This window comes from Peromyscus maniculatus, chromosome 1 (assembly GCF_049852395.1).
Source record: "Peromyscus maniculatus bairdii isolate BWxNUB_F1_BW_parent chromosome 1, HU_Pman_BW_mat_3.1, whole genome shotgun sequence".
Taxonomy (NCBI): domain Eukaryota; kingdom Metazoa; phylum Chordata; class Mammalia; order Rodentia; family Cricetidae; genus Peromyscus; species Peromyscus maniculatus.
Genome location: NC_134852.1, coordinates 190018711 through 190046690, shown reverse-complemented (window position 1 = coordinate 190046690; position 27980 = coordinate 190018711). Strand labels below are relative to the sequence as shown.

Sequence of the window (27980 nt, the reverse complement as noted above, 5' to 3'; positions counted from 1 at the left end):
GCAGACAGGGTCTTTTGGCCTCCTCATCCGGATCCAGGCTTCCCAGATGCCCAAGGTGGTAGGTCTGCACCATAATACCTTTGCTCCCCCTGGTGCCTGCAGAGCTCAGGACCAGGCCTTTACTCTGACCAGTTATGGGTGATTAACTACCCGTGTAGAGGTTATGGTGGAGTGAACCCCAACAGCTGCTCACCTTCAAGTATCACCTTATGCCCCCCTTGACTTCAGGCGCCAGGATCCACTTTAAGCATAAGGCCAGGAGACCACCAATTTCCTCCTGATTCACAACAGGGTTACAGGTTACAGCTTCCCTGGCTCACCAGTTAAGTCCTCTTGCCCAGGAGTGTGGGAATGTGTGTGTGTGTGGGGGGGGGGTGGCAGGTTGAAGTGGGCTTTTGGGAAGGGAGGCAGGATGATAATGGCTTTGATTTAAACGGTGGTGGGAATCTCTGGGTTGGAAAGGCCAGGCAGTCCTTAAGACAGGCTAGGGATGGCTGGGAAAAGGGAAAGGACTGAGTTCCACAGGTGGCACGGGCCCAGAGGTGGGTGGGAGGGTTGAGTGATGAGAGGGGATGCAGGACAGCAGTGGCTCCTCAGGAGGGTCACCGGTCCCTCTGATCCTCTTTCTCCTCGGTGACAGCAAGGAGGGTGAGGCGGCAAACAGAACAACTCTGCAAGCCGAGGATGCAGAGATCATCCAAAACCCAGAATCCAGATCCGTGGTCCAGAGGGAAGCATGGGGCCGAGGCTGCCAAGCTTTTAGACCCCCTGGGTACAGGCTACAGTGGGTCCTTCAGATATGTCTCTGTACCCCACCCCTCTCCACCCCAGGCTCCTGACTCAACCACTGGCAGAAAATGTTACCTCCTGGCCTTCCTGTTTCGGTACAATTATCTCAAATCTCTTGGTTATCTCAATCTCCCACGAAAGGATTCTGTCTCAATCTAACATGAACCAGACTTAGAGACATCTCCAGAGAACATATTCTCTTCGGTATAAATGAGGATATTAAATAAACTCTTTAAGTAGGAATTTTTCTTTTCAAAAATCTATAGCAGAATCTGCTGATGTTGAGCCAGGATTTCTGCCAAGGCTCAAGAAGCCTGAGGGTGCGCCTTTTGCCAATATCAGGGACTCATCCTGGTATCTCCGCTAACTTAAAAAAAGTTGCAAATTCTCCTCCGGTTTGATATGTACACCCAACCACCACCGCCAGGGCCACACATCCAAATTCCTTGGCGGACTTGCCATAGGAGGGAGAAGCCAGGTTTCATCTAGTGGAGAAAGGTTCTCTCCACCTCTGGCTCCTTGAGATCTTGGGAAATGCCTTCAAAGGCGCGCTCCTTCCCCCAAGCCCAGAACTTCTCCAATGCAGGGGCTGTGGCTCAGTCTACTACTCCTTCCAGTCTAGCACAGAATCGTCCCGTGAGCATTTGTTAAACCCACGACTCCGTGAATGTGCGCGCGATGCGGATCTAGGGCGCTGAAGATGGGCAGCGCTGGGTGTGCGCGGCAGCCACGGGGCGAGTCAAGGCTAGAAGAGCGGTGAGTCAGAGGTGTAACCCATCCCCCGCACCCAAAGTCACGAGAGGGTGAAAAAAGAGTCGCAGCCCGTCCACTGGATGCACGATGGGCACCGTCTGCATGACCGGGAAGGCAGGTGTGGCCAGCTCCCAGCGCGCGGTGCGCACCAGTTCCACGGCGAGCAGCTGCAGGACCGCCTGCGCTAGCTCCTGGCCCAGGCAGCTGCGCGCGCCGCCGCCGAACGGGATGTAATGGAAGCGACCGCAGGAGCCCCGCGCGTCCTCCTCACTCTCCACGCCAAAGCGCTCGGGATCGAAGCCCTCCGGCGGGCTACGGTACACAGCAGCTGTCTCGTGCGTGTCCCGGATGCTATACATCACGCTCCAGCCTTTGGGGATCTGGTAGCCCTGAGAAGGGAGGGGGCCCGTCTTGATCGCTAAACACTGGGAAGTAGCCAGAGCCAATCTCCCCACCCACCCATCCCCACCCAGACACGCCAAACATACCTCCAGGGGCCTGTGATTAACAAACCCCGAAGATAAAAGATCTGCTTTGCAGTTTCAATGTCTTCACTAGTGAGCTGTAAGATCTTAGACTGCTTGCGCCCCCGCCCCCAATTTCTTAGTTGAGAAAGTAGAAATAAAAAATATCCACGTTGTTGGAAGAATTTCAAAAGGACATTGGCACACATTAGTGCCCATGAAATTGAATATTATGAGTTTGTTGTCTTTCTCTTCCTGTTTTCTTCTGACACCGGAGACTTAAGGTTGTAAGACTGTAGCTACCAGCTGCCTGAGCTGAAGCAGGGAATTGCCGCTCCTCTGGGACAGTTCAATTATAAAATTCTTTGCATTTAACTGAAGACTTCCCTGCCTTCCCACTCACCTCTACACAATAACACGACCTTGTGGTTACACTTTAGAAGATGCACTCCCTCTCTGCCCACTCCCACCCTCCCAACCATCCTGCCCTCCCTTCCCCCCTGCTAGGGTTTTGCAAACCCAGGGCCTCATTCACACTAGGAAAGAGCCCCTGCCACTGACCTACATTCCCCGCCCCACTTAGGCTTTTTTCATGTGTCTTCCAATCCCTGAACTACCAAGCCACCCGTCCCTCAAAAGCTTGCAATTTTCTTAAGCCCGGGGAGAGTTATTACTGTTCAGATTCTCACTAGGAGGAAAGAGCACACTGGAATCAGCCTAGAGTGCTCTTTTCTCTCTAGTCCTGTTTCCCGGTCTGGAGGAGTAGGACCTTCCCTGTGCTCCGCCTACAGCCCTGGAAGCTGCCCATCCTCAGCTCCTCTCGCTGTTTACTGGGCACACCAGCACATCAAGTTTAAGCACCCAAGGCACTTCTGAGTACCAGCCTTTGGCTGGCAGCTCCCCCTCTGCGGCACACTCTCCTCCTTCCAGCCCCTTGACTGGCATCACCCTACACTAGGGATCCATAGACACTCCATGGTCTTTGGTCCCTCCCTCTCTGCATGGACCCCCCTTCAACGCGCCTCCCATTCAGGCAGAGACCCTCAAGTTCTGCAGTGTGAATTCCCCACAGCCCCCAAAGCAGCCAATTCATCAAACACCCCCAGCCTGTGTGGAGTATCAGAGCTGGGGAAAAAACAAAACAAAACAAAAAACCCAACATCCTCCCAGAAGGTAAATTGAGACCCACAGTAAAGGGAGAACTGTCCAAGTTATTCTCAGATGTAGCCAGGCCTGGTTCTTAACCTTGTCCAGCCAAGGGCAGCCTGATGAAACCATTAAGATTTTGTTCTTTGTATTAAGGCTGTTGCATTTCCCAGGTATAAGGCCTAAAGTTTTGAGACAAATAAAGAACTATTGCCCCGCCTTGGCTTTCCAGCCACGGTGCACTGGCTGCAAGGAGTGCGGCTCAGAGAAAAATGTTTGCATTCTGGAACTCGGCTCTAATTGAGTTGACCTCGCTGGATGGCTGGCAAAAGCTGAAGTATATAAAGTATACTTATATACTTTATACAAGTGTTTCTAGTTATATATACTATATATAAAATTTCTAACTTTGCCAGCTCTTCAGGCACTAGGCTTTGCATCACTCTACTGGAGTTGGAGGAAGGAGAGTCGGGGAATAGAATAGGGCTCAGTCCATTTTACAGGAGGGAAAGCTGAGGCCCTGGCAAGGGAAAGAGATCTCTGTGTTAATCTCGGGGCCCTCCTCCCACCCCAGCGCCGCTGCAAGCATCCAGAGGTCCGCGGCGAGGCGCACTTACGTCCAGCTCAAAGGTTCGCAGCGCTGTGCGGTAGCCCCCAGACACTGGCGGTAGGAGGCGAAGCACCTCCTTGACTACGCAGTTGACGTAGCGCAGACGGCCCAGCGCCGCCAGGCTAAGGTCGGGCTCACAGCTGCAGTCCAGTCTGGGCCCTGTGGCCAGGGGTGCGCAGCTGCACGCGTGCCCCAGCCCCTGCGCTGACAGCTCCTGCTGGATCTTGGCGATGGCTGCCGGGTGCTGCAGAAGCAGCAGGATGAGCGACGTGCTGGCGCTGGCCGTGGTGAAGAAGGCCGCGAAGAGGAGCTCCACAGCCGACTCCTGCAAGACAGCCAGGCCGCTCTGAACCTACTGTGAAAAGCGTCCAAACTCCTCTCTCGTGCTCAGACTAGCGCCTTGATGTCCTGTCCCGGCGGTTATGCTCATGGCTCTGAAATCGGTCAAAACTCAGGTCTATCATTTGGGAAAGTCCTGCTGAACAATAGGCAGACCAGCATCTACTACATACACCCGCTGTGGACGAGCTCTCAGGGGCGATCTAGGGTTATTATTCTGTGCATTATTTTAGTGCTTTAAATATATTAACTCGTTAGATTCTCACCTTCACCCCGTGGGGAGCAATTACTGCTTATTTTATGAGGTTGGAAACTGAGGCTCTGGGAAACGCTCCAAGTCCCTGGAGCTAGTAGTTGCAGCAGTGAGTCTCCAGGTCCATTCTGCAAGCCCCCACCACCTGCCTAAGAGGCCTTCCAGTACCTTTCTTCAGGTCACCTGAAACAACGCACCCATTCTGCATCCCGGCACAGAATCTGGCATTGAACAGGTAGATAATAATCTTTGTGGAGTGAAATCTGATCTGGTTGGCGACAAAATGCTGGTCCTACCTTGGACAAAATGAAGCTGAGACGGAGACTCCTAGAGCCCAGACATCCTCCCTGCCCAGCTTGGCCAAAGGGTTCCTTCTACCAGTCCTTGTTACTCCCTAGTTCTGTCCAAGTGCAAACTACCCCCTTCTGTCTTTGCTACTTCCGGTCATAGGCCAGCACTGTCTCCGGCACTCAGCTCCCCAGGACTCAAAGTCTATAGCTCATTCTCCCCTGAACCTTTTGGTGCCTTCACACCCATCAAGAAGAATGGAGGTTATTCCATTCTCAGAAGAGACACTAAACCTGGGCCCCTAGTTTTTAGTGGTTAGCTGAGGAAGAGTGGAGGAAACTGAGGCCCAGAGAGCACATAAAAGTAACTCACAGGGACTGAAGTCTTCACATTTCTAGATGTCTCTAACCCTCATCCTCCACTACCTCCAGCCCCCCAGCTACCCACTACGTGCTCTCCCTACATGGGAAGGGATCTTAATTTTACAGGAGGCTTGGCAGCAGGGGCAGAATGGGCAGGTAGAGGGGCCAGGTGCTGAGGCGGCTTACTGATTTGGCAAGGGGAAATGTAGTTTTGAGGATGCAGAGTTTGACCATGAGCTTCAGAGTGCTGAGGGAGTTACGCATGCTTCACAGGTAGGATGATGGCAAAGGCATGCGGTGCAGAGTGACCAAGAGGAGAGATAGCCAGATCCAGAACCTGGAAGGCCAGACTTAGGATTTGGTGCTGCTGGAAGAATGACTCCAGTCCAAGGCTTCACAGCTGGCAGATGTGGCAGAGTCATGACTGGAACCCAGGGCCCTTCTTTTTCACACTGACGTGTGTCTGTGCCTCCAAATGGTGTTCAGCGGGACATGACTGGGAGCTTAGAGGGATCTCTGGGGGAGGGGGTGGGGGAGGGGTGGTCTCCCATCACCTACCTTCAGCTCCTGCGCAGAGAGCTCATGGCCCAGCTCCCTAGAGCTGTTGATAATCAGGTGCAGCGCATCACCTGGCTCTGCTGCCTGTTCCTCATGAAGCTTCCCAGCAATGGCCTCATCCAGGTGCTGATACAACTGGTCCCTGGCCCGGATGCCCTGATGTACATACAGGGAGAGAGGGCAGATGGGGTGGGAAGGGTCATGGGTCAGGCTTGGCTACCTAGATTCACCTAGATCCTGGCGTTAGTCTCAGCTTAGCGACACACCTAGCCTGTGGTAGGCACGGCTCAGTAAGTGGTCATAGATTTGTCCACCGTCTACAGACATTACTCCGTCTTGATAATCATCACCAGCCTCCTCGGGCCAGGCAGTTAATGTCACCCAGAGGTCAGAACACAAAGCACTGAGGAGTCAAACATTTGTTCCCTCACACAGCGGCCAGTGCCCATACCTGGCACAGAACCATTAAGGTGCATTTAGCCATTATTACCCTTTCCTTAAACTCAGGTAAGGCAGTGGGCATCAGTGATAAGAAAAAGGGGCACCTGGGAAACTCCACTGAGGACACTATTGTATGTTCTAAACGTTAACTTCTGTTAGGGGTTTGGGCCAAGGGGGCAGGGATGGCTCTCCAGAGTTCAGGAAGCAAGCCCAGCCAAAACAAAAAACAAAATGCCACTGCGGAAGCGTTGAAAGCGAGCACTTGAGTCTTGTAGCCAGGAGTATCTTGTTCACATCTTGACTGCGTTCTTGTTTGTCTCACAACTTCAAGGAGGCCTGCTTGTCAATAAATGAGAATAATACTTTGCAGGTTGCAAGGACTAAACCAGAAAAATGTATGCAAGGTGACCAGCACACAACAAGATTCTTTTTCAGATTATTATTTTTATTCAAGCAACTGAACGCTCTAGGGCAGAGGGAGAGAGAAGGCAGGACTAAGATTCCTTTAGCTCTAGGGCCCCGCCCAACACTCGGAAAAGGCCTCGCTTCTCTGATCCGGAAACCAGCGGGCCCCAGGTGGCGGCGGGAGCCGACACCCTTCTACACTACATCCTAGACTAGATTCGTCTGCTCCCGGAGCGTTCCGCAGCACCAACCTTCCAAAGGGTGTTGGAGACTCCGCGCCACTTTGAGGCTTTGAGGAAGGACAAACCGACTGCCGAGATGCCTGCCACTAAGACCCAAACTCAAGAAGGCTACACTGGAGCGAGAGCGTGAGTCAGAAGCATCCGATAGACCACGTGTGGCCTACCCCGTGTCACAGAGTCCGAAAAGATGCAGCCCTGGTCTCCACCAACCAGCACCCCACCGTATGCTGGGCCACACTCTCGGTCCAGCGTAACCTGTCTGATTTGGGAGACCCCCTGGAGCTATGGGCTAAGGTTTGGGGCAGCATTACCTTGCGCAGGCCGCTGAAGGGCACATCCAAGGGCAGTGAGAAGAGGTTCTCCACCAACTGCTCAAAGGTCTGGGCTAGCTCGGTGCATCGCGCTTCGTCCAGCTGCAGACCCAGAAGAATGCGCGCGGCCATGCGAAAGGTGAGCGCTTTGGCTGCCCCGTAGACAGCCACTGGTCCCCGGGCGGCGCACCAGGAGCGCACCTCTCGCCGCAGCGCCCCCTGCAGTCGCGGCACGAATTGCTCCAGAGCCGGGCGACTGAACACGCGCGCCAGAACCTGCAGGAAGCGCAGATGAGCGCGGGGCAGGCTGGCCTCTTGTGCCTAGCGACTCCGCAGCCTAAAGGCAAAGACCAGTCCCTTCTTCCTCTTCTGAGCCGCACAGGCCTAAACTTGCTGGCTTGGTTCCCTCCTCTTTGATGTATGGAGTTCCTCCCATCCAGCTAGGCTCCAAATGTTAGCTGCTCCACAGTCTTCCCCCGAACCCTCTTAAATCTGAATCCCCAAAGCTGCTAACACCTGTCACAGAAGATCTGGAATAAAGGACTTGTAGCCCTGCTCTGGCTTTACAATCCAAAACCTGGAAATGTAACTGAGACTTGCCTCGGGCCGCCAGTTCCTTTAGCGAGGACCCTGGTCAAGTTCTGAATATACCGAACACCAGGCTCTGGCCTGGCTCACCGCAGGAACCCAGGCACCATGGATCTTAAGTTCCTTTGGTTTTCCCCTCACCTTACGCCGCTGCCGATGGGGCTCGCCTACCGCGCCGAGGAGTGTATGCGAACCTAGCAGAATGTGCGCGCTCTGCGGCCACTGGCTACGCACCAGGCGGTGCTCTCCCAGCAAGATGGTGCGCACGTTCTCTGCGCCGCTCACGCGGATCACTGGCTTGCCGAGAAGATGCGTCTTAAATACTGTTCCGTAGCGCTCCCGGCGTGAACTGTGGAAACGAGAGCCCTGCAAGCAAGGCGGAGCTCGAAGGGCCTCTGGGCCAGCAAGGCTGAAGATCTGTCCCAGGCATCCCAACTACCTCTTCCTAACAACTCCCCTGTCCCCGGCTGTCACATTAGTTACAAAACAAGGTTCCAAACGGGCCTCTCAGGTACTCGATGGGAATGTAGACGCCCACTAGTAAAGTGAGAGAGAGGCTTAGATTGGGAACGCGAGTGCCCAAGGGTACATGGCTGAGATGTAGCTCGGCTTTTCAGTTTGTGCTTGCAAGATGGTGGGTACCACGTTCCTCAAATCCCCCCACCTCGAGCCCCTAGTTTACACCTACGTTTTATCAGAAGGGTTTAAAATGTGCTTATAACTTCGGTGACACGGGGGTCTCTTAGCGTAGCCAGACAATAGCGAGGGTTTCAGTAATCCCTAGAATCCCGGGCAAGGGAATGCTTATGAAGAGCGCTGAGAAACAAGAGTGTCCGATGAGAGAGAGATGCAGAAAAGGAGGCATTGCTGAATGATAAAACTACTCACCTGAACCAACCAGTGCAGCGTTTCACCGAAGAATGGCCAGCCCATGGAGCCCTTGGGTAGGGGCAAGGCAGAGGCCCGATCCCGGCTCAGAGTCCAGCGGAGGGTCCAGAGGTGTTGGGCCAGGCCAAGCAGCAGACCGGCACACAGGAGAGCGGTGCCCGCAGCCCCCAGCATGGACAAACAGCTCAACCCCCAAGAAAGCATGGCGAGCCTGCGGGGGTGGGGGATTAGGGGAGGGCTAGGCTGTTGGGAAGGCAGAGGGCTCAAGAACTATGCAGAGCTCACCTATCCAGTCCAGAAACGTCCCAGGGTTAGGGACCAAGCTGCAGATTAATAAATTCAGCCAAGACTTCCGCTCTTAAAACAAGCCTGTCAGTGGAAGGCGGCAGTGACCCTGAGCACTTAAGAGAATTCGCTTTCCTCAAGGCTGGAGGCCCAGGACATTTGCCCCGGTTCAGTCAAAAAGTGCCAGCCCCTTCATGGTTTGCCTCCGGAATGCCCCTCCATTCTCAGGTCAGCGCTCCTAGTGTAGAAGCTGCCAGCAAGACTGAAAACTCACCGCGCTGCCAACCACTGTTAGGATTCCCGGGGTTGCAGACCCCTGCCCACCACCTTCTCTCCTCCACTTGGTTAACCCTTCTCCGCCTACCCTCCACACGTTTATATAGATACTGCCTCCCTCCCTAGGGACTGGTCCTGGGTCAAACAATGTGACGTGTCTACGCATATTTAAAGGATCCCACGCAGAGTAATGATTGGAAGCAGTGGGCAGTGGCGGGCTCATCTCGCGATCCAAATAGGGAGTGGCATCTGGGCGGGGGCTGTGCCCCATGCGCATCCTCGGGCGGGCCCGCAGTTTTGCACTGTGACTTCCACGCTCCTGGTGCGAGCATGAGCACAGGCAGCGTGAGAAGCCCACAAGAAGTAGACACTCTGCAAGCCGGGCCATGCTCCTGACCCACTTGTCCCAAGCCATTAGCTTCCTCTCTGGCCCCCAACCCTCAAGCCTCAGGAACCCTGGAGTTGCTTCCCTTTGCTTGGTCTCTTTCAGGGAAAGCGGGCGGTGACGCCAGCATTCCAGAGGGATAGGCTAGGGCTCAGTCCTCTGACCCTCTGCTGGCCCCAAGTTCTTCACTCAGCCATTTCAGGGAGCCTTCAGGAGATGGTAATTTCACTGCCCCTAAAACTCACAGGGGCGCCCCAAGTCCTCCAGAAGCCGTTTATCCTGGCACAGCTCTGGTCTCAGGACCAAACCAAATTCTAGTTTCTTTTCAATTGCACTGCCCATCTCCGGAGTCTGCCAGATCCCGCCCCCTCCCCCGGGCTGACAGCTTGCTCCTTGAGCTTTGCTCCCAAGGGATATGGAAGTTCCTCTTTACAAATCCCCAGATGCCTGGGCCAAAGCCAGGAGTCTTTCCCAAGTACCCAGAAAGTGAAGGGTAATCACGTTCCAACATCTTCAGAGCTCCCTGCTCACCATGCCTAACTAAAGTCTAGAACGCATTGTGTCTGAAGAATTATCCTATTTTTCTGTAATAATTTAAAAATGTTAAATACTCTGAGTATTTTGTCAAGAGAACAAATATGTTTTGTTTTGTGTCACGCCCATCCTGATAATCAGGGAATAATAGGCCTTTTCTGGAGGAGGCTGTGTAAGTGAGAAGCTCTGAATAGTTGAAATAGACTCAACAACTCTCAACCTTTTTAATGTTTTATCACAAAGTCCAGACATGTAAGCATAGCTCTTCAGACTTATTTTACAGAGTCAGGTAGTCTACAAGCGAAAATCCAGAAAATGCAAAGGGGATATTTCAGCATAATTACAATGGGGAGTAAACAAAGGTCAGGGTTACATGGCCAGCTGTGTCACTGTGATTTAGCCGAAGGACACTGTACATTTGCTGCAGGGTTTCAGAGTTCAGTTGACCTGGTTTGTGTCCACAGCACACAGCACTGAGATCTCCTGTCAGAAGAGCATTCACCTGAACCCCGTTGTAGAAAGAACACGTCCACACTAGAACAGCTACACCTGAGGCAAACAGCCTCTTTAAACTGCCTTCATTCTAACTTAAACCAAACCAAAACGTTAAAACTGGGGCCAGCCACAAGAAATACTACATCTTTAGGAAATTCAAACCCTTCATAATCCAAAACTCTTCCTGTTCAGAATGATTGAGCTGGCCAAAGAGAACAAGCCATTGACATTCCTGGTGAGCAGTGTTTGAGTTCGGGAACTTTCAAGATTTGTATGTTTCCTCCTCAGAATGGGCAGAACTAAACATTTAGGCACATGAGTTAAACTGAGGTGAAAATAAAAGCTAAAAGTCCAACAATGACAGTCAAATAGTCCCTTCTCAGCAGCACCTGCCTCCCAAACTATAATGACATAAGAGAAGCTCTTTCAAGCTTAAAAAGAATACTTACAAGCAGAGACACAAGGTTTTCTAATATTTACAATCAGTTTCATATACAATTTATTGGATTTATATATTACACTTTGACTTTTCCTTTAAAATTGAAAAAATTAATCTTACATTTTTATATATAAAATAGTATTCAATTATTTAAAAATCCATACAAATGATGTTTGTTACCATGACTTGTTAAGTCCTCATCAGTGTCTTTCCTCTACTGTGTTTTTTGACTTCTGTAAACAAGCTGTCTCATGACCAGTGCTGGCCGCGGAGAAGCACTCGGCCGTGGACTCAGGTGGCTACATGTGCTGGGACATACCCGTCACCAAGCCTCTGAGCTGCTTCACGACCGTCTCGATCAGCTTCTGCCTGTCTCGGTCGTTCTTCCGGAACTGGGCAAATATATTATTCTTCTTGCTGGTGTCCTTCATCCTACAAAGACATACAAACGTAAATGCTGAAAAAGGAAGGCTGCTACCGAGGAGTTCCTTCTTTCTTAACATGTTCTGACTTATCCAACACCAACTCGGTGCTTGAAATGAAAATCGGTGCTATCAAATGTGCGGGTCTGGAGCCCACGTGGCGAGAGTGAGAGCGTGACGGTCTGGCACTAGCACACAAATCTAAGACACCAGCTTCCAAATGCCATGTTGTTGTCAATATCAAGCCAGAAGGTCTATTAGAATACCCTCCACGGGCACTAGTACATTCACAGCAAGACCACGTGAAAGTGGAAACGGCACTGGAACATTTCAAAATGCACTGGGTTTGCCTCAGGAGTATTTCATGACATTATAAAATCAATTTATATAAATTGTGAAGAGTTTCTTACATCCTTTCAAATCAAATAACCACAAATATTTTGAAATTTGGGAAAATAACATATACTAATTACATAAAACTGTACATTTTAATGCTACACTTGACACAAACAAACGATGACTGAGTGAAGAAGTTTGCCACATAATGAGGGAAAAGGAGCACTGGGGATCGCTGGGCCAGCAAACCCCACTGTCTCGCTTTTTACAACACCGTTTCTCAACTGATGGATTTCTCTACCTGCAAAGAATCCAGGACTTAGCGACTCCCGAGGCCAACACCCCATTTCTGGGCCCTCTTTTGTTTTGTTTTTAAGTAGCTCCAATTCTGGGATCTGTAAGTAAACACTGTTCTCTCTCTCCAGCTGGGGGGTGGACTCAGGGCCCTCAACAACTGTGCTGTGCCTTCCAGGCTTCCAGTAACATAGTTATAAAGCAGACTGAGCCTGAGATTTTCAAGATGCATTAGGAAAAAAAATGTTTTTCCTCACATATATAATCAAGATAATTCTGAAAGGCAAGAAAGAGACTTATCTTTTGTTCAACAAAACAGACCGAATCTCTCTCCTTCCTCCTACCTTTCACTCACTATAGCCTCAGCTCCCTCAAACTCATGATCCCCCTGCTTCAGGGCTGGCACATGCCATCACATCTGGCTGTACTGACTTTTAAAACTCCATCTAGACATTTCTCTTTTCAGAGAAATTTGTAGTTCTTCATTACTGAATCAAACCTTGTGTAAAATGCTACCTAAAATAAAAACCCAAACTATTTTTGAGAACATACTCACTTCTCCAAAAGAGTAAGGGCCGTGTGTGGATTCACACGAAGGTACTTTGAAGCTGGCTGTCCGTAGTCAGCTAGGTAAGTGGACCAGTCCCAAACCATAAACAAGTCAAGGAGCTGAGGAAGAGGATGAAAACATCATGTCAGCTTTTGGACATTGACTCACATATAAACCAAGAATATGCTACTCTTGGTTCATTTCCACGTGACTTTCTTTGTACAGTAAAATAAGGAAATTCATTTGAAGAATATAACTAGTGTACTTCACAATCAAAATCATATTCATTAGTTTTTATTTCAGAATTGCTAAAATTGTCAGTGGCTGCTGTTCTAATCATTTGTGACATTTCCATATAATCGTATAGCATACTCTCACAATCACATTAGCACCTGCACTGATGTCTAAAGCTTTTATCCTTGTACACTACCCGCCACTCAGGCAGCAAGGCTCGTGCCATTCATTAACTGTGTATAGAATCGGGAAGCAGAAGTGTGTTTACCTTTCAAAGAAGCTGTTTGCAGCCAGACTTTCCTAAAGTAATTTAAAGCAAAAGCTCAGATAATCTCAATGAAGTGCATTAAACAACCTCTCCTGGATTCTCCTCTGTGACAGATCTCAGTAGCTCGATGAAATTCTGGCTTCAGGACTTGGCTTATTAACTCTAGCCAATCACTTTGTGTAAACAAATAACAACAACAAAAGACATCCTTTGTTTTCCATAGTGTCTCAAAACTGACTATTTGCTTTATAAACTCCATTTAGAATCATTGTCAAATATTGTTATAATCTTTTAAAAGCAATGCCAGGCCTAACCCCAAGCATCCAACTCCTCACCCACCTTTAAAGCCCTGATCCCTTTAAGCCATTTGAAGTCAACTTCCTATCCCTTCCGCTGCCTGCATTGTCTCAGAAAGCTGGATGCCTTACTTACTATGTCCTCCGTCTTTATATTCCTTTTAAAAACAGACTTCCTAAATAAGGCTTCTCTTGCTTTTGCTTTCCCACGAAGGAAGCATTTATATTTACTCACAGGATGTGTGTGTGGAACCAGTAACTCTAAGAGGAATAAAAACTTTTAAGGTGATTAAAGCCACCAAAAGAAAGATTAGGAGAAACCAACTTTTTCTTGGGAAGGCGAGGGGCTGTTTGATTCCTCTTTCTTTTCCCTCCATCAACTGTTATACAGACTATTGTAAAAGGTGGAAAGTGCAATAATGAAAGTATGATCTACTCTTTATTTTCAGACAAGAACATTCTAGGCCATAACAGAAACTGAAACACTGTTATAGAAACTCTAATGAAACACTATAAAAAAGATACTGTCTGACAACGGAAAGAGAACATATACATAATTTTTTATTGTTGTTTGGTAACAACAATACATTTTCCCAAGGAACATTAATTTCATACACTCAGAAGATAGACTAGCATTCTGCAGTGGATTTATGAACCATAAAACAGTGATTTTCTCTGAATTGGTAATAATACTTGTAAGAGAGAAATTATAGGAAAAATAATAAAGGTGAACACAAAGTTATGCAGAGAGATAGTAATTTCTAAGGTTTTTATTAAATTACAGAAAAAAAATTAAAAGTCTAAATCTCAATATCAAGAGCCTTGTGCCTAGTGTGCATGAGGTCTAGGTTCAATCTTCAGCACTACCACAAGGAAAAAAATGATAAACTGATTGAACAGTAAGAGAGAACTTTACAATGACTATCACACCGCTTAATAAAATCACTTACATAGAATTTAAATGGCTTAGGAAGATGGTTATGTTGTCTACTGCTACTTTATTACAGAAAACCTCATAAATGGAAGAAAATTTGAAAATATGTCAATGGTGTTACTTTTATGGTGGGGTTACAGCGGACATGCTTTAATGCTAAAATTAAAAACAGCATTTCTACATCTGGTAACATGTACTCCATTAACCAACAGTGTCTACAGAGCTCTCAGCAATGGTCTCACTGTGAAGGCTCCTCTTTCTGGTCTATGTGTGATTCTACGGATGTGGCCATCCACACAGTCTGCAGAAAGTAACCACTACATACTGGGCTGTAACAGCCCCTGCTTCAATGGCATTAGCAAGTGACCTTTGGGAGGTGGAAGAGTCTGCAAACGAGGCTTCTTCTCTCTTCGGCTGAACTACCACCTCCAGATGGGGAAGAGCGAGCCTATCTATAGAGCCACTTATAACTGTGAAGACATAGGGCCCTTCTCCAGAAAAGAAAGGCTTTCCTAAATAGAAATACTATGCCTATAATTTGTACACATGACTAGACATCATAGGCAGATACTCAATGTAAATCACTAGAAATTACAGAAAGTATAAAATTTAATGTACCTACCAGATTCTAATCTACACATTTCACATTAACTACTTTAAAAAATATGTATCATGTGTAATTCAGGTATTTATGGAAACCTGTGTGTTAAAGTTTAAGGAACTCAACATCAATGTTAGATATCTAGATAAAATTTACTTAATCATTCGAGGAATGTTTATGGCCCATCTATAATGTGCTATATACCATGTTAGGCACCAGAAGATAGTATAAAAACTAGATACGGTCCCTTTCCTCAAGGAGTGCACATTATTAAGTGGTGATAAATTAACAAAAACAAAATATATTTTGATGCTAACATAAAGGAATTATTTAAAAACAATTACTCACACAAACCCTAGTAATGTGAGCTCTACTGACGGGAGACGCTGCTGTCAGCTTACTGTGTAGAGAGGCGGAAAGCACACTTGCTTGCTACTCTCTTGCCTGTCCCTCTTGGGTCCTGACTGTGTGGCTGTCCACTGGAGCACCACTTCAGTGTCTGTCTTAAAGGACAGTGGGTATGGGTAAGGAGGAAGATGGGGGCAGAAAGCATGCTGATCTCATATTCAAATCTCTCCTTTACATGTGAACATGGACTTTTCAAACTCATAACGCTGCTGGACTAAGTAAATACAGGCAAAACAAAACAAACCCTGACAACGCTGGCAACTCACTCTCGTCCACCATCTCTCCCAGGCTTTCACTGGGCTATTGACAGAGAGGGGGAATTCTCTTGCAGTCTTGGAGCAGTAGGTGTGATAATTGATAAAATGATCTTCCATGAGAAAGCAGCTCTAGTATTCTGAATGGCTTATCAATGACGTCATCCCTAACAATCAAGTCTTTTTTTTTTTTTAAATCTTTTGTTGTTGTTGTTTTGTTTGTTTTTTAAGGTATCAACTTGGTTGGCCTGAAACGTGCTATGTAGATCAGTCTAGCCTTGGGCAGATCAACCCCTTTTAAAAGTCCATCTCTACTGAAATGAAAGGATCACACAAGACCAGGCCTTTATTCCAGGGTCCCACAGGCTTCCACACAGACCTGTTCTGACAGAAGCAGCATACCCCTGGTTTGCTGAGGATGGCCTAGAAAGAACTTAACTGCCCCACCGTCAGACTGAAGGGAAGGGAAGGGAGGTGGAGTACTTGCCAGGAAACACCAGGACTCAGTTTCACTCCATACCCTGCCGCTGCCCTGGGGACTGCGTCTCAGAGCTGTCCAGGTTTCATAGGATGCTGCATTTTTAACAGTAAAGCCCCCACTACAGAAAACATCACTTTATTTCAAGTTTTGCTTCCTTCAGATAGCAGTGAACAAACAATACATTTGTAGCAATCACATAAAATGCTTTAGTCTTGTAAAGGAAAAAAAAAAAACAGTAAAACATCGTCTCAACAGGTGAATTTATTAGTTAACATGGGTATGCAGAGTACAAAGACAGATGGACGTGAACAAAAACAAAACATCACCATGATATTCAAAAGCAACTTCACAAATGCTTATTAAAGGATAAAGTAGGACACATGATAATGAGAATTGGTATTAAGTTCTGTAAGTGGGTTTGTCCCAATAGCCAAGTAAAACGAATCTTCAAGTCTTTTGGGGAAATAATCAAGTATGGATCACACAGAAGCAAGCGGCCAAACAGTGTGTTTCAGTTCCATCTCATCGTGGTCTAAAAAATCACTTGAAATTAGCATCCTCTTGTAGTAAGGACGCCGTTATCCTGCAGAACAACTGTTAAACACATCAAGTGGATTTATGCCGGTCCCTGTAAAGTGAGTTCTAAGTGTTACTTCCCCAGTGCTTCCTGTGTGTCCAGCAAACAAAAGCATCAGCTTAAGGAATGAAATGATTGCTTGGGTGGTCCCATTTATATGCTCAAAATAGTTGAATCACTGAGGAATTCCTTCATGCTGATCCATTTAGCTGGCTGACGGTTTCCCATGCTCTATACTGGTTCCGAATCTGTAGATATGGGGTCTCAAACCTGTTGAGATCACTTTGTGCAAACGACACGGTGAATGCAGGCAGACTTAAAGCGTTCTATGGAGCTCTTAAGAGAGCCTTTTTGCCTTTGTAAAACTGAATCCACAGTGCCGGTTCCTTTTTCCTTCAATCTGGTTTAGTTTTGTTTTGGGTCTTTCGGATTTTGCTTTTGAAGCACCTCGGGGGCAGTGACCCAAGACAGGAGATAAACAGAGCCAAGCCAACCTCAAGAGAGCAGCGACTGGGGACACCAGGTTTGCTTTTGGGAACAGAGACCTGGGGGCTCAGGGGCAGCCTTAGTCCCCAAGTTCCCTTTTCCAAACACTGAATCCACCTGGGACTTCAGGGTCACTTTGCAGATTCCAAAAGTAAACCAGAAGATCGTTTTTCCCTCGTCTTCAAGAAACAACGCTGATACAGAGTTCCTAGTGCGCTTCAGAGACTTAACCACAGCCAACCCCTAAGCCCAGTACAACGCGGAGGCCGAAACACTTGCCCTTCAAACAAATCCGCAGTAACTGGCTACTGGGAATTGAAGAAGAAAGGTCCTATTGACCTTTCCTGGAGAATATTTGTCTTTTCTCGATAATGGTGTCAAATGAGCGCCATCCGCTTTCTCAAGCACTAGACTTTCCCTTTTCTGTGAAAATACCACATTAAGAAAACTTAGCCGGGCGTGGTGGTGCACGCCTTTAATCCCAGCACTCGAGAGGCAGAGGCAGGCGGATCTCTCTGAGTTCGAGGCCAGCCCTGGGCTACCAAGTGAGCTCCAGGAAAGGCGCAAAGCTACACAGAGAAACCCTGTCTCGAAAAAACCAAAAAGAAAAAAAAAAAAGAAAAAGAAAAAGAAAACTCTAGATGCAGCTTAGGAGAGAACTTTAGATAAAGCCAATATTAACTTAGTTAAAATCCATACAAGGAGTTAGGGATGTAGCTCAATTGGTAAAGCGCTTGCCTAGCATGCTTGAGGCCTTAGATTCAATACCCAATACCTCAGAAAACGTGGCATGGTGGTGCAACCTATAATCCCAAAACATGAACAGTAGAGGCAGGAGTTCAAGGTCAGCCTAGACCACAAAAGACCTGCTAACCCTGAAAACTTAGAGGAGAAAGACCGGATCTATGGCTGTCCAATTGAAGCAAGCTTTATTTATCAGTAGCTAGGACAATGTACACTGGCCAGCTCCATACCTGGGACGCCCAGAGAATGGCCACAAGCTACGTTGGTCAGGTGCCTATAAAGACCAAGTCCACAAGGCTATGGTACTTCCACCTTCTTCCAATGGGGCAAGTATCCATCCTGATGTACATCCTGTCTACGCATCTCCTACCTACATGTGATCAAGTACATCCTGTGCAGTTGGGGCAACCGACCTTGTTTACTGCAGTGAGATCACGTTGTTATGACTTGTTATCTTACAAGAACCCCCCCCCCCCCAGCATTTCAGGAAGTTATCTGTCCTCAGGCAAGTTGGGCTCACAGGAAAATTTTAGCCCTTACAGACCCTGTTTCAAAATACAAAGTTTTTCCTTCAGTCTCTTTTTCTTGCCTCCCAGTGTTAAAGGCCTTCGGGCTGTCTTCACCCAAGCCTTCTCTTTTCAAATGTCCGTTTTCCAAGGCGGCTTTCAGTCAGTGCCTTTCTGTTCCCTCTGTGAGGACTACAGGTGAGCTCAGGGTGCCATGTGCTTCATCACCCTTTAATTCACCTCACTGTGCAAGTAAAATGTCCTTGAAGGGTATTTCCAGTTTTCTTTCTTCTTTTTTATTTTTCAACTACCTTCCTTTCTTCTTCCCCTCCCCCTCTCTCGTTCTGTGTAGCCCTGACTGGCCTGGAACTCTCTATGTAAGCCAGGCTGGCCTCAAACTCAAAGCAATTCACCTGCCTCTGCCTCCTGAGCGCTGAGATTGGAAGTGTGTACTCCCACGGCAAGTCTTCCTCAGAGTATCTGCACTGCTAAGCTACGCTACAGGTAGTGCTGGGCAGTCATCAGGTAAGATTAGAACTTCAGAGAAAGAGAAATAATGGCAATAAACACATACACATTTATATACTTTTACACTTGCCAAAATTCCTGTGGCTGTCATAAGTAAAGTAACATACAGTAACATGTATAAGCTTGCATGTTAATGTATTAAAATTGATTTTTTCAAAATAATACACAGAAAATAATTGTATCATAGACTAGATATGGAGCATGTCACAGAACTAAGGGTCCCCCCACACACTCTCAGAATAACAACACTAACTCAGGCTTGCCTATAGAGCATGTCACAGAACTAAGGGTCCCCCACACACACCCCAGAAGAACAACACTAACTCAGGCTTGCCTATGGAGCATGTCACAGAACTAAGGGTCCCCCACACACCCCAGAAGAACAACACTAACTCAGGCTTGCCTATGGAGCATGTCACAGAACTAAGGGTCCCCCCACACACTCTCAGAATAACAACACTAACTCAGGCTTGCCTATAGAGCATGTCACAGAACTAAGGGTCCCCCACACACACCCCAGAAGAACAACACTAACTCAGGCTTGCCTTTGCTCCTTTTGGATGTACACTGCTATCACATAAAGAGCTTACCTGACTTATGCAACCTTCCTATTTATAACAGATATTTCAAATTTTTCCTCGTCACTTTTATAACTTTAATACAATGAAATAATCATTAAAAGTGTTTTTTAAAAAGTAGTTTTGAGCTGCACTGCACAATTCCCCCACTTAAAATCAGTGGTTTTCAGTATACTCATAGCGTCTGACACCAGCTCAATCCATTTTAGAGTTTGCTGCCCAGCCCCCCAGCTACCAGCAGTCACAGCAGTGGATGACGACACTGGGGTGTGGCCTGTCATAACTCGCTTCTTTTCACTTAGTGTGTTCCCAAGGTTCACCACACTGTAGCATCTATGAGTACTTCCTGCCTGTTGCTGATGAATTACGTCCCCTGTTCACACTTTATCTCACTTTATCTAACAATCAGTTGAAAACCATTTGGCTCTCTTCACATTTTAGCTATCATCAATAACCATTTATGCACAATTTTTTGTAGATATAAACTTTCATTTCTTTTAGGTATATAGCTACACACACAGAATAAAAACAACCAAGACAGTTAATATACCTCTGAAATGTTAGTAATATATTGTCATTCTGAAAGCTGGATTACACTAGGTAATGGGTTACCATGTGCTATAGATGTGGAGAGCATCTCAAAACCAAAGCTCAGCTTCTGAGGCTTCCTTATGTAAACCCACGATGGCATCACCTCACATGCCAAATAAACACTGCCAGTTATACATTTCATTTTCTGTCCCGATTCATTCCGTCATCTGCTGCACTTATGTAAGTCAGTTACACGAAGCTCAGAGTCCCAGTACTAAAGGATCAAACCTTGAACCTCAAGAGGCACTTACTAGACTTGCCATTCTGTCTGATGAGTCATTTTGATTCGGTACAGGGCAGAAGAAAATGACAGCCATGTGTGACCTGAGTTTGGAAGGACTGGAGCAGAAGGCAGGCAGCCTGGATTAGCTGAGGAGGAAACTGTGCTGATGTCTCTGTGCTGAGGGATGGACTAGGCTGGAACCTGCTCTATGTATTTCTTCACAGTGTGATGCTAGGAAACAAGGACTAAAGGGAATAACTCTTTTTCACATCTACAAGAATCTAAGTGGGTGTTCCATTAACCCTCACTCGCCACGTGAGATAATGGCTGTGATTTATAACAAAGTACAAGAAAATGTGGAGAATCTAACACCTGGGTTAATTTAATCCTCAATAAAATGAGTCACATATATTTTACTCTAAAATTTTAGTAAGTCTAATAAAATTTATAATTTGTCATATAAGTGCTGGTTCTGGCTTAAGGGAATAAACTAAATTAAAATTAAAACTAAATACTTTAGACACCAAAATGTCTGAATGGCATCTTGTCATTTCCTTATTTAAAATGGAACTCAGAGCCTATAATCCTAGCACAGGGAAGGTAGATGAAGAAGGATAGGAGGCCGAGGCCACCCTCAGCTACACAGCTACTTTGAGACAAGCCTGGGCTATATGAGACCCTGTCTCAAAAAAACAAAACAAAAAAATGGAACTGAAGGCATTTACAGATGAAACTATGTAAAGCAAATCCCAACTGCCTTAGGAAGAAGAGTGTGCATGTTTACAGGGGGAGACTCAGTTCTAAACCTTGTAGGAGTTCCTCAGCAAAAGGCAAAGCTCAGACGATCCATCGCTCTATTTAGAGATAAGGTCTCAGCTGCGAGTGCCAGACTTGACCGTTTGCCCTGGAGTCCAGAAGGAATGCAAAGTAAGCTGGACTACCAAAGGTAGGGTACTGGGCATTAACAAAGCAGTACTTTATGGTCCCCATTTAACAGAAAGAGTATCATGGCGTTAAAGCACATCAGTAGGGCGCGCGCACACACACACACACACACACACACACACAGAGTGAATATTCTACTATTTTACATTTAAAGGACCTGTATCCTCAGCCATTTCTTCCTTTCTATAATAGATTTTATTGTCTTTATTCAAGCAATTTAAAATATGTATTTACTTTTCTTGAATCTAAAAGGACTTATTTATTAACCTTAATTAACCATTTACTTCCAGATCTGATTGTATATGTAATTATCTTTTGTCAGGTATAATAATTTGCTTAGAAAACATGTCAGAACACTTGCTACTTAATCTGTTTTAAAGAGAATGTCTTTCCATGCCCTCAAGCATAATTAAATACAAGGGGTAAAAAGGCAGATAGCGAACTACTAAGTCTGATTCACTAGGGCAGGGTTCACAGACTGGAGGCAAGGCTTGCGTTGGGCCCAGGGCTTAGTAACAGATTCCGGAGAGGTAAGAGACAACTCTGCAACATTGTGACAAGTGGACTTGAAGATGTAGCTGAGTTAGGAAGCGGCTGCTGGCACACAGCCACTGGCACCATACCCTCACTAAGTGCTGCAGCCAGAAAATACCAACAGCAGAGGGAGGGCGACTTCCTTTCTTGGAAGGATCAATGCAGATCAATGATTGTGATCCAAGTCCTACCACACTCTACCAGGAGGACTCGGAGAGGAGACAAACCAGCACCTGACCTCTGGGTAACCTAAACAGGAAATGGGGACATTCTAAGCCTAACAGGCGGTGTCATCCTGTTAGGATAATTGTTTCCACTGATACCTTGCATAAACAGCTCACACTAGGCCATCAGAAGAAACTCCAGACCCAGTCTCTTCTTTGTAAGAGCAGAAACAATGCCTGGCCCAGTGCCCTCCACATAGGTGAGGAGTAAAGCCTGGTTCGTGATAATTAAGAACAAAGAACAGAAGAGAGAGAAAAACGTGGAAGTTGAAAGTTATCTTCTAAGTATTTTACAGACTGTCTAAAAAATTCATAAAATATTAAAAGTAAAACTTCCTGGCAAGAATCTGGGGTAATTAAGAGACTATGATTCAAAGAAAGATTTGATGAACATTATAACTTCAAACAGATCAGCACATTTTTAAGGAATAATTTTTAGTTATCTGACTTTTAATTACGGTGCATCAGAATGTAGAAATTAGAGTTTTTGGAAAATCAAGCCCTCCATTTTCTTACCGAACAAAACTCTACTTACTTATCTTGAGGTAGGACAGAAAGAGGGAAATCAGAACGGAGGCCTCAGGCAGCAGAGAAGCGGGGGGCTGGGGCCCCGGCACAAGGCCTCTCTCCCCCCAGTTATACGCCTACAGCTTTCTAGACTCCCACTAGAAACCCCAGTGGAGAGAAGATGTGCGACGTGGGAGGCCCTTGTGCAAGCCCGGGGGCTCCCTGGTATCACTCTACAGATTATAATTCCACCCAATGATATCCAGGGCCACCTTAGAATCTCACTGAAAGTGAAAAGGGGTAAGAAAGGTTTCTTAGCAACTTTTTTGTATTATTTATTAGTTTGTTTGTCTTTACAGCTTGGCCAGTTTTCCCTCCCTTCTTTCCTCCCAGTTCCCCCTCCCACCTCTCCCCCCACCCACCTACTCACCCCTCCTCCTCTGTTTCTTTTCAGAAAAGGGCAGGCCTCACATGGATATCAACCAGTGGTGGTCTGTCAAGTTGCAGTGAGACTAGGCACCTCCTCTCCTATTAAGGCTGGATGAGGCAATCTGGTAGGGGAAAAGGATCCCAAAAGCAGGCCACAGAGTCAGAGACAGACCCTGTTCCCACTGTTAGGAGTCCCACAGGAAGACCAAGCTATAAAACTGTCACATATATGCAGAGGGCCTAAGTCAGTCCCATGCAGGTTTTAAGTAACTTTTTGAGATGTCACTTGAGCCATGAAAATAGCACATATGCTAATATTAAGTCACTTGATTGCCACTCTTCTTGAGGAGCCACACCCACAGCTGAGTGTAGGGTACTTTCTTCTACACTCCCCTGGGAAGCCAAACCCAGACTTGGCCATGTCTTTCTGAGTGCCTCTCTCTCTCTCTACTGACCCTCATGCTCACATCTATATTAAATATAAGAATGTCTTTGATATAGTCTCTAGCTCTGCTTCATCATACTGGATAGTCTTCTCTATATCAGAGCAATGGAATCCCAGTTTGCTCTGAGGAACTCCTCAGGCTGCTGAGGGTGACAACATGTAGCTGTGTCTCTGTTCCCTTAACAGTAACAATCTGATGATCTCACTTGAATAAGATAATGCTTAAGAAGTAAGGTTTTGCCAGACATAGTGGCGCATGCCTTTAATCCTAGCACTGGGAGGCAGAGGCAGGTGAACCTCTGAGTTCCAGGCCAGCCTGGTCTACAGAATGAATCCCAAGACAGCCAGGGGTACACAGAGAAGCTCTCTCAAAAAATAAAAAGAGAGAGAGAGAGAGAGAGAGAGAGAAAGAGAGAGAGAGAGAGAGAGAGAGAGAGAGAGAGAGAGAGAGAGAAACAAATCAATAACAGACATTTACCTCTCACAGTTCTGGAAAAGACACCAATATTGCCTACCAATTATTCATACCTTATTAAATTCCTATCCAACCAAGTTGCAAAAAATAAAGCTACCTGCATTTTTAATTAACCATTTAAAGGAGTTATAATTTGTATCTTGTGATGATTTGAAAGAAAATGGCTCCCAAAGGGAGTGGCACTATTAGGAGGTGTGGCCTTGTTAGAGAAAGTGTGTCACTGTGGGGGTGGGCTTTGAGGTCTCTTTTGCTCAGGTTTCCCTCAGTGTGACAGTCAGTTGTCTTCCTGTTGCCTGCAAGATGTAGGACGCCCAGCTACTCCTCCAACATCATGTCAGCCTGTACTCTGCCATACTCCCCACCACGATGATAATGGACTGAACCTCTGAAACTGTAAGCCACCCCAACTAAATGTTTTCCTTATAAGGGTTGCCATGGCCATGGTGTCTCTTCACAGCAATAGAAACCCTAAGACAGGTCTCAACTTCCTCTTCTGTAATAAAAGGATCATGATAAGCACTACATTTGACACTATAATGATCTAGTCTTTGTATTAAAGAAAATCATAAATGTAATAGGAAGGATAGTCACTAATCATATCAATAGTGCCATGCTTGGCATTATTAGAGCTAGTGTATTAATTACATCAACAGTGCCATGCATGACATTATTAGAGCACACTGCTTGGAGAGGATGGACAGAGGACACCAGAAACTATCTTGTGGAGGTCAGACTGTGTCCTGCTCTACATTATTCCACACAGCCTAAAAGCAGTAGCTTCCAGCTACGGATGCTGTGGATGACTCTATTGTACATTTAACTTCCCTTTGAGCACAAATGCAGAGGAAGGGTGACTTGCATGCCTTGTTGGGCATACAGACACCACCACCTGCCTGGCACTGGCCACCAACAATGAACTGGTGAATACAGTTTATTCCAGAGAAGAAAAAGACCCCACCTATAAACTGGTCAGAGTAGACAGGGGATATATGAACATGAGGGCATATTAAAACCTTGTCAGAAAAAGCAAGCTGGAAACCTTGTAGAACACACTAGACTAACAAATGGTGTACCACCTTATCTGGGACCCTATAATATGGAGAGGAGAGCAGCTAACACTGTGGAGGAGAGGGCCTCTCTGACCTGTCATCTGACCACCCATGTGACCAAGGTGGGGAGCCCATAAGGGGCGGGGGTACTTCACAGCTTGCTAGCACAGCCTACTGTCTGTCCATCCATCCAGACCTGGTCCTCATGTCTGTGCCCTTCATGTCCTGTCCTTCAACTCTGTAGCTCAGCTGAACCCTAATACCTGGCTCTGTGGGCTCCAGCAGCCCTCCACCCAGGTTTGGTACTACCTTATCTAAACCTGCAGACATTCTCTGCATCCATCTGTATAGCTCTCTGCCTCTGCCTGCCTCCAGGAAGGTCTCTTTGAACTCTGATGCAGCCTCTTTAACCCTTTTGTAGCTATTCTGTAACACACACACACACACACACACACACACGCCCCACTGTGTGATATGTGTGACCTGAGTTCATGTTAGTAACTAAGACTGGATAAAAGAATCTGCGCTTGCCAAAAGCTACTATCCATGGAAAATGAGACTCCCTGGAAAATTGCAACCAACAAAACTGACACAGCAATGCCTTATTCAATGAATTGTGACATCATGAGAAGACACAGACATGTCCATCTGTGCTTCTAGTGTAGTTCACTCTTTGTTTGTTTGTTTCTAGACAAGGTTTCTCTGTGTAGCTTTGGAGTCTTTCCTGGAACTCACTCTGTAGACCAGACTGACCTCGAACTCACAGAGATCCGCCTACCTCTGCCTCCCGAGTGCTGGGATTAAAGGCGTGCGCACCACCGCCCAGCTGTGTAGTACCCTCTTAACCGTGTCCACACTGAGTGTGCAGTGTAGGGAGCTGATCAAGGAAGGGGAGAGGAATTTGAAGCCAACTGGGACCACACACGGGAGGTACTCAGTCGCACTTCTGGGAGTGCCCTGCACTCATGAAGAATGGCTATCACCTGAGAAGGAAGAAAAGAAGGGCGCAGGGTGTAAACAGGGAGAGGCACTGCAAAGCTAACAGTGAGAGACTGCTGGAGACATGGTGAACAACAGGAGGCGCCCAAGGGTGGAGGGGAAGGTCCAGGGAACCAACAGTCTCCTCTCCGTGTAGCCAATGACAGATGCACTCTACACTAGCCAATGAGAGCTGCAGGACAGGGGGCCCCAGAACAGTAGGAAGAGGAAGAGCAGAATTATTTCTGCCAATGGCGATGCTTGGGTCATTTTACATGGGAAGGGGTGGGGTTCAGATGGCAAGGACACAGAAGAAAGGAAAGGAAATAATGTACACTACACACAATGAAAAGGACACACGACGAAGATCAGGGCTGAAAAGGAGTAGACCCCAGAGTGAGAAGAGAAACACTTCCACTGAGTAATGTGGTATTTCAATCAGTGAGGATGAGGGACGCACCAGTAGTGAGTGTCTGAAAAGGCAGTGTCTAACCACATCCCACAGAGGAATGGCAAAGGCTGCCACAAGATTTTCTAAAGGGTGTGTCATGTCTAAATGCACTGAGGCAGGAGGATTGCTGAGTTTGGGGTCAGCCTGGCCTTCATCTCACTCCTTCCCCAACTCCCAAATCATTAAACAAAAGCTCTTTCAAAATGTGCCCCCCCCCCCACATACACACACCCCAGCACAGATGTGAAGGGATGTATCCCTTTCAAGTACAGTGGTGCACGCCTTTAATCCCAGCACTACTTGGGAAGGACAGGCAGGCAGATCTCTTGGAGTGTGGGATTAGCCAGGTCTACAAATCAAGTTCCAGACCAGCCAGGGCTCCAGAGTGAGATGTTAGCAGAGTATGAACAGTTCTCTGAGGTAGGAAGGTCATATCCAAGGCTAGCCTGGGCTACATACAGTTAGACCCAATCAAAGACTCAAAACAAAGTATAACTATGAGCATGCGCTTAAGTATGTTCACAAATATGTGTCAATTATGAAGGGAGAGGAAGGAATGAGCCAGTTACTCTGAGAGATTGAAGAGAAGGCGAGAAATGGGAGCTTTGTCTTTGTTTGAGGTTTCCAACAGTTCCCTGGTTGTGGTAATCACACTATAGCTGTCACTGGGGAAGGCCAGGTGAAGTGTACTGGGGACCTGCTTGTAACTTCTTATGGTGTGCTTTAAAACTGTTTTCAAATGAGAAACTAGGCTAGAGACATAGTTCAGTGGTAAAGCATATGCCTAGTATGTAGAAAGCCCTTGGTTCAGTCCTCAGCAGAGAGAGACAACATGCTTTACCTTAAAAACATAATTTCCCACGCCATACAGCAGCTTGAATCTAGTTCTTAAAAGTAACAGTTAAAAACCTGAGTCCAAAATGTGTATTAATAATTGAAGGTATGAGTACAAGTCACCTACACATTTAAACATAAACCACGATCTTCTACAGTAATGACATTGGAACACAAAGAAGAAAAAGGCAAAAGCCATTTAGTCAGACTAATCCTTCATCATCTAAGCTTTCCCAAGGGCAGCATACTTTTCTAATATCTGGACCTTAAGGTAAACTCTGTGAGATGTCTGGTCTTGTTATATTCAGGAGTAAAGCCCAATACCTCTTCCTTTAATTCTCCGGCACTTCAGATGAATTTAGAATTGTCTAAGAATAAAAAGCTTGCTGGAGGAGCTGTGTGGACAGCTTATTGTCTCACTGCTGCAGCTAGTCAAGCATTCAGATACTACAACTTTGGCAAATCTCATTAGAAGTCAAAGACTTCAAACTTCTAAAGCAAGTTCCTGTGAAGGAGTTACATGGGCAAGTTTAAGCAAGCAGGGTGTATATACAATATAGTAACAAATATAATGCAAACAAAAGAAGATTTCTTTAATTATAGTGGAAATAATTGTTATTTAAAAGTGACTTCTTCATAAAAGAATAAACTAGACTAGCAGCAAAAGAATGGTATGTTATGATGCCTTAAGACTAGAAACAGAAGACGAAGATTTCAAAGTAAAGTCTTGGCAGACACCCAGTCTCCATGGCAAGAGTTCTGGCCAAACACTTCCTTCATAACCTCCAAGACTTGTTCATGTCCCCAGACAGAGAATCTAGGGTTGTTCATGTCAAATGCAACTGGAAACCTGCAAACTTACAGGGGTCTCCTATTTTTCCATGGTGATCGACAGAACCTCTTTCCTAAAATCTGTAGCCTGTAATTATTTAGGGGTATGGTCTGTG

The 27980-nt window shown here is 46.5% G+C and overlaps 2 protein-coding genes across 6 annotated transcripts in view; both read right to left on the bottom strand.

The window, feature by feature from the left end:
• Positions 1-1419: 1419 nt before the first annotated feature.
• Cyp26c1 (cytochrome P450 family 26 subfamily C member 1) lies at positions 1420-8730 on the bottom strand. Its single transcript, XM_006976640.4, has 6 exons — positions 8438-8730; positions 7691-7915; positions 6962-7237; positions 5563-5718; positions 3770-4087; positions 1420-1931 (listed from the first exon to the last, which is right to left on the bottom strand). The coding sequence occupies exons 1-6, from the start codon at positions 8639-8641 to the stop codon at positions 1551-1553; spliced, it is 1560 nt and encodes a 519-aa protein (XP_006976702.2). The 5' UTR covers positions 8642-8730; the 3' UTR covers positions 1420-1550.
• A 1397-nt stretch (positions 8731-10127) lies between these two features.
• The window catches only part of Exoc6 (exocyst complex component 6), a 159706-nt gene continuing 141853 nt past the window's right edge, over positions 10128-27980 (bottom strand). For all 5 annotated transcript variants that reach the window (XM_006976641.4, XM_076562946.1, XM_076562941.1 and 2 more), the window contains 2 exons: positions 12460-12572; positions 10128-11283 (listed from right to left, as the gene is read on the bottom strand). In XM_006976641.4, coding sequence (XP_006976703.1) covers positions 11151-11283; positions 12460-12572 — 246 coding nt within the window. In that variant the 3' untranslated portion in view covers positions 10128-11150. The remainder of the gene's footprint in view (positions 11284-12459; positions 12573-27980) is intronic.

Excerpts from the sequence above, each read along its gene's own strand:
- Cyp26c1 (XM_006976640.4), bottom strand. The coding sequence starts at position 8,641 with ATGCTTTCTTGGGGGTTGAGCTGTTTGTCCATGCTGGGGGCTGCGGGC. Across the intron at positions 7,238-7,690 it reads CCCATCGGCAGCGGCGTAAG|GTTCTGGCGCGCGTGTTCAG; the intron begins GTGAGGGGAAAA and ends CGCTTCCTGCAG. Across the intron at positions 5,719-6,961 it reads CCTTCAGCGGCCTGCGCAAG|GGCATCCGGGCCAGGGACCA; the intron begins GTAATGCTGCCC and ends TATGTACATCAG.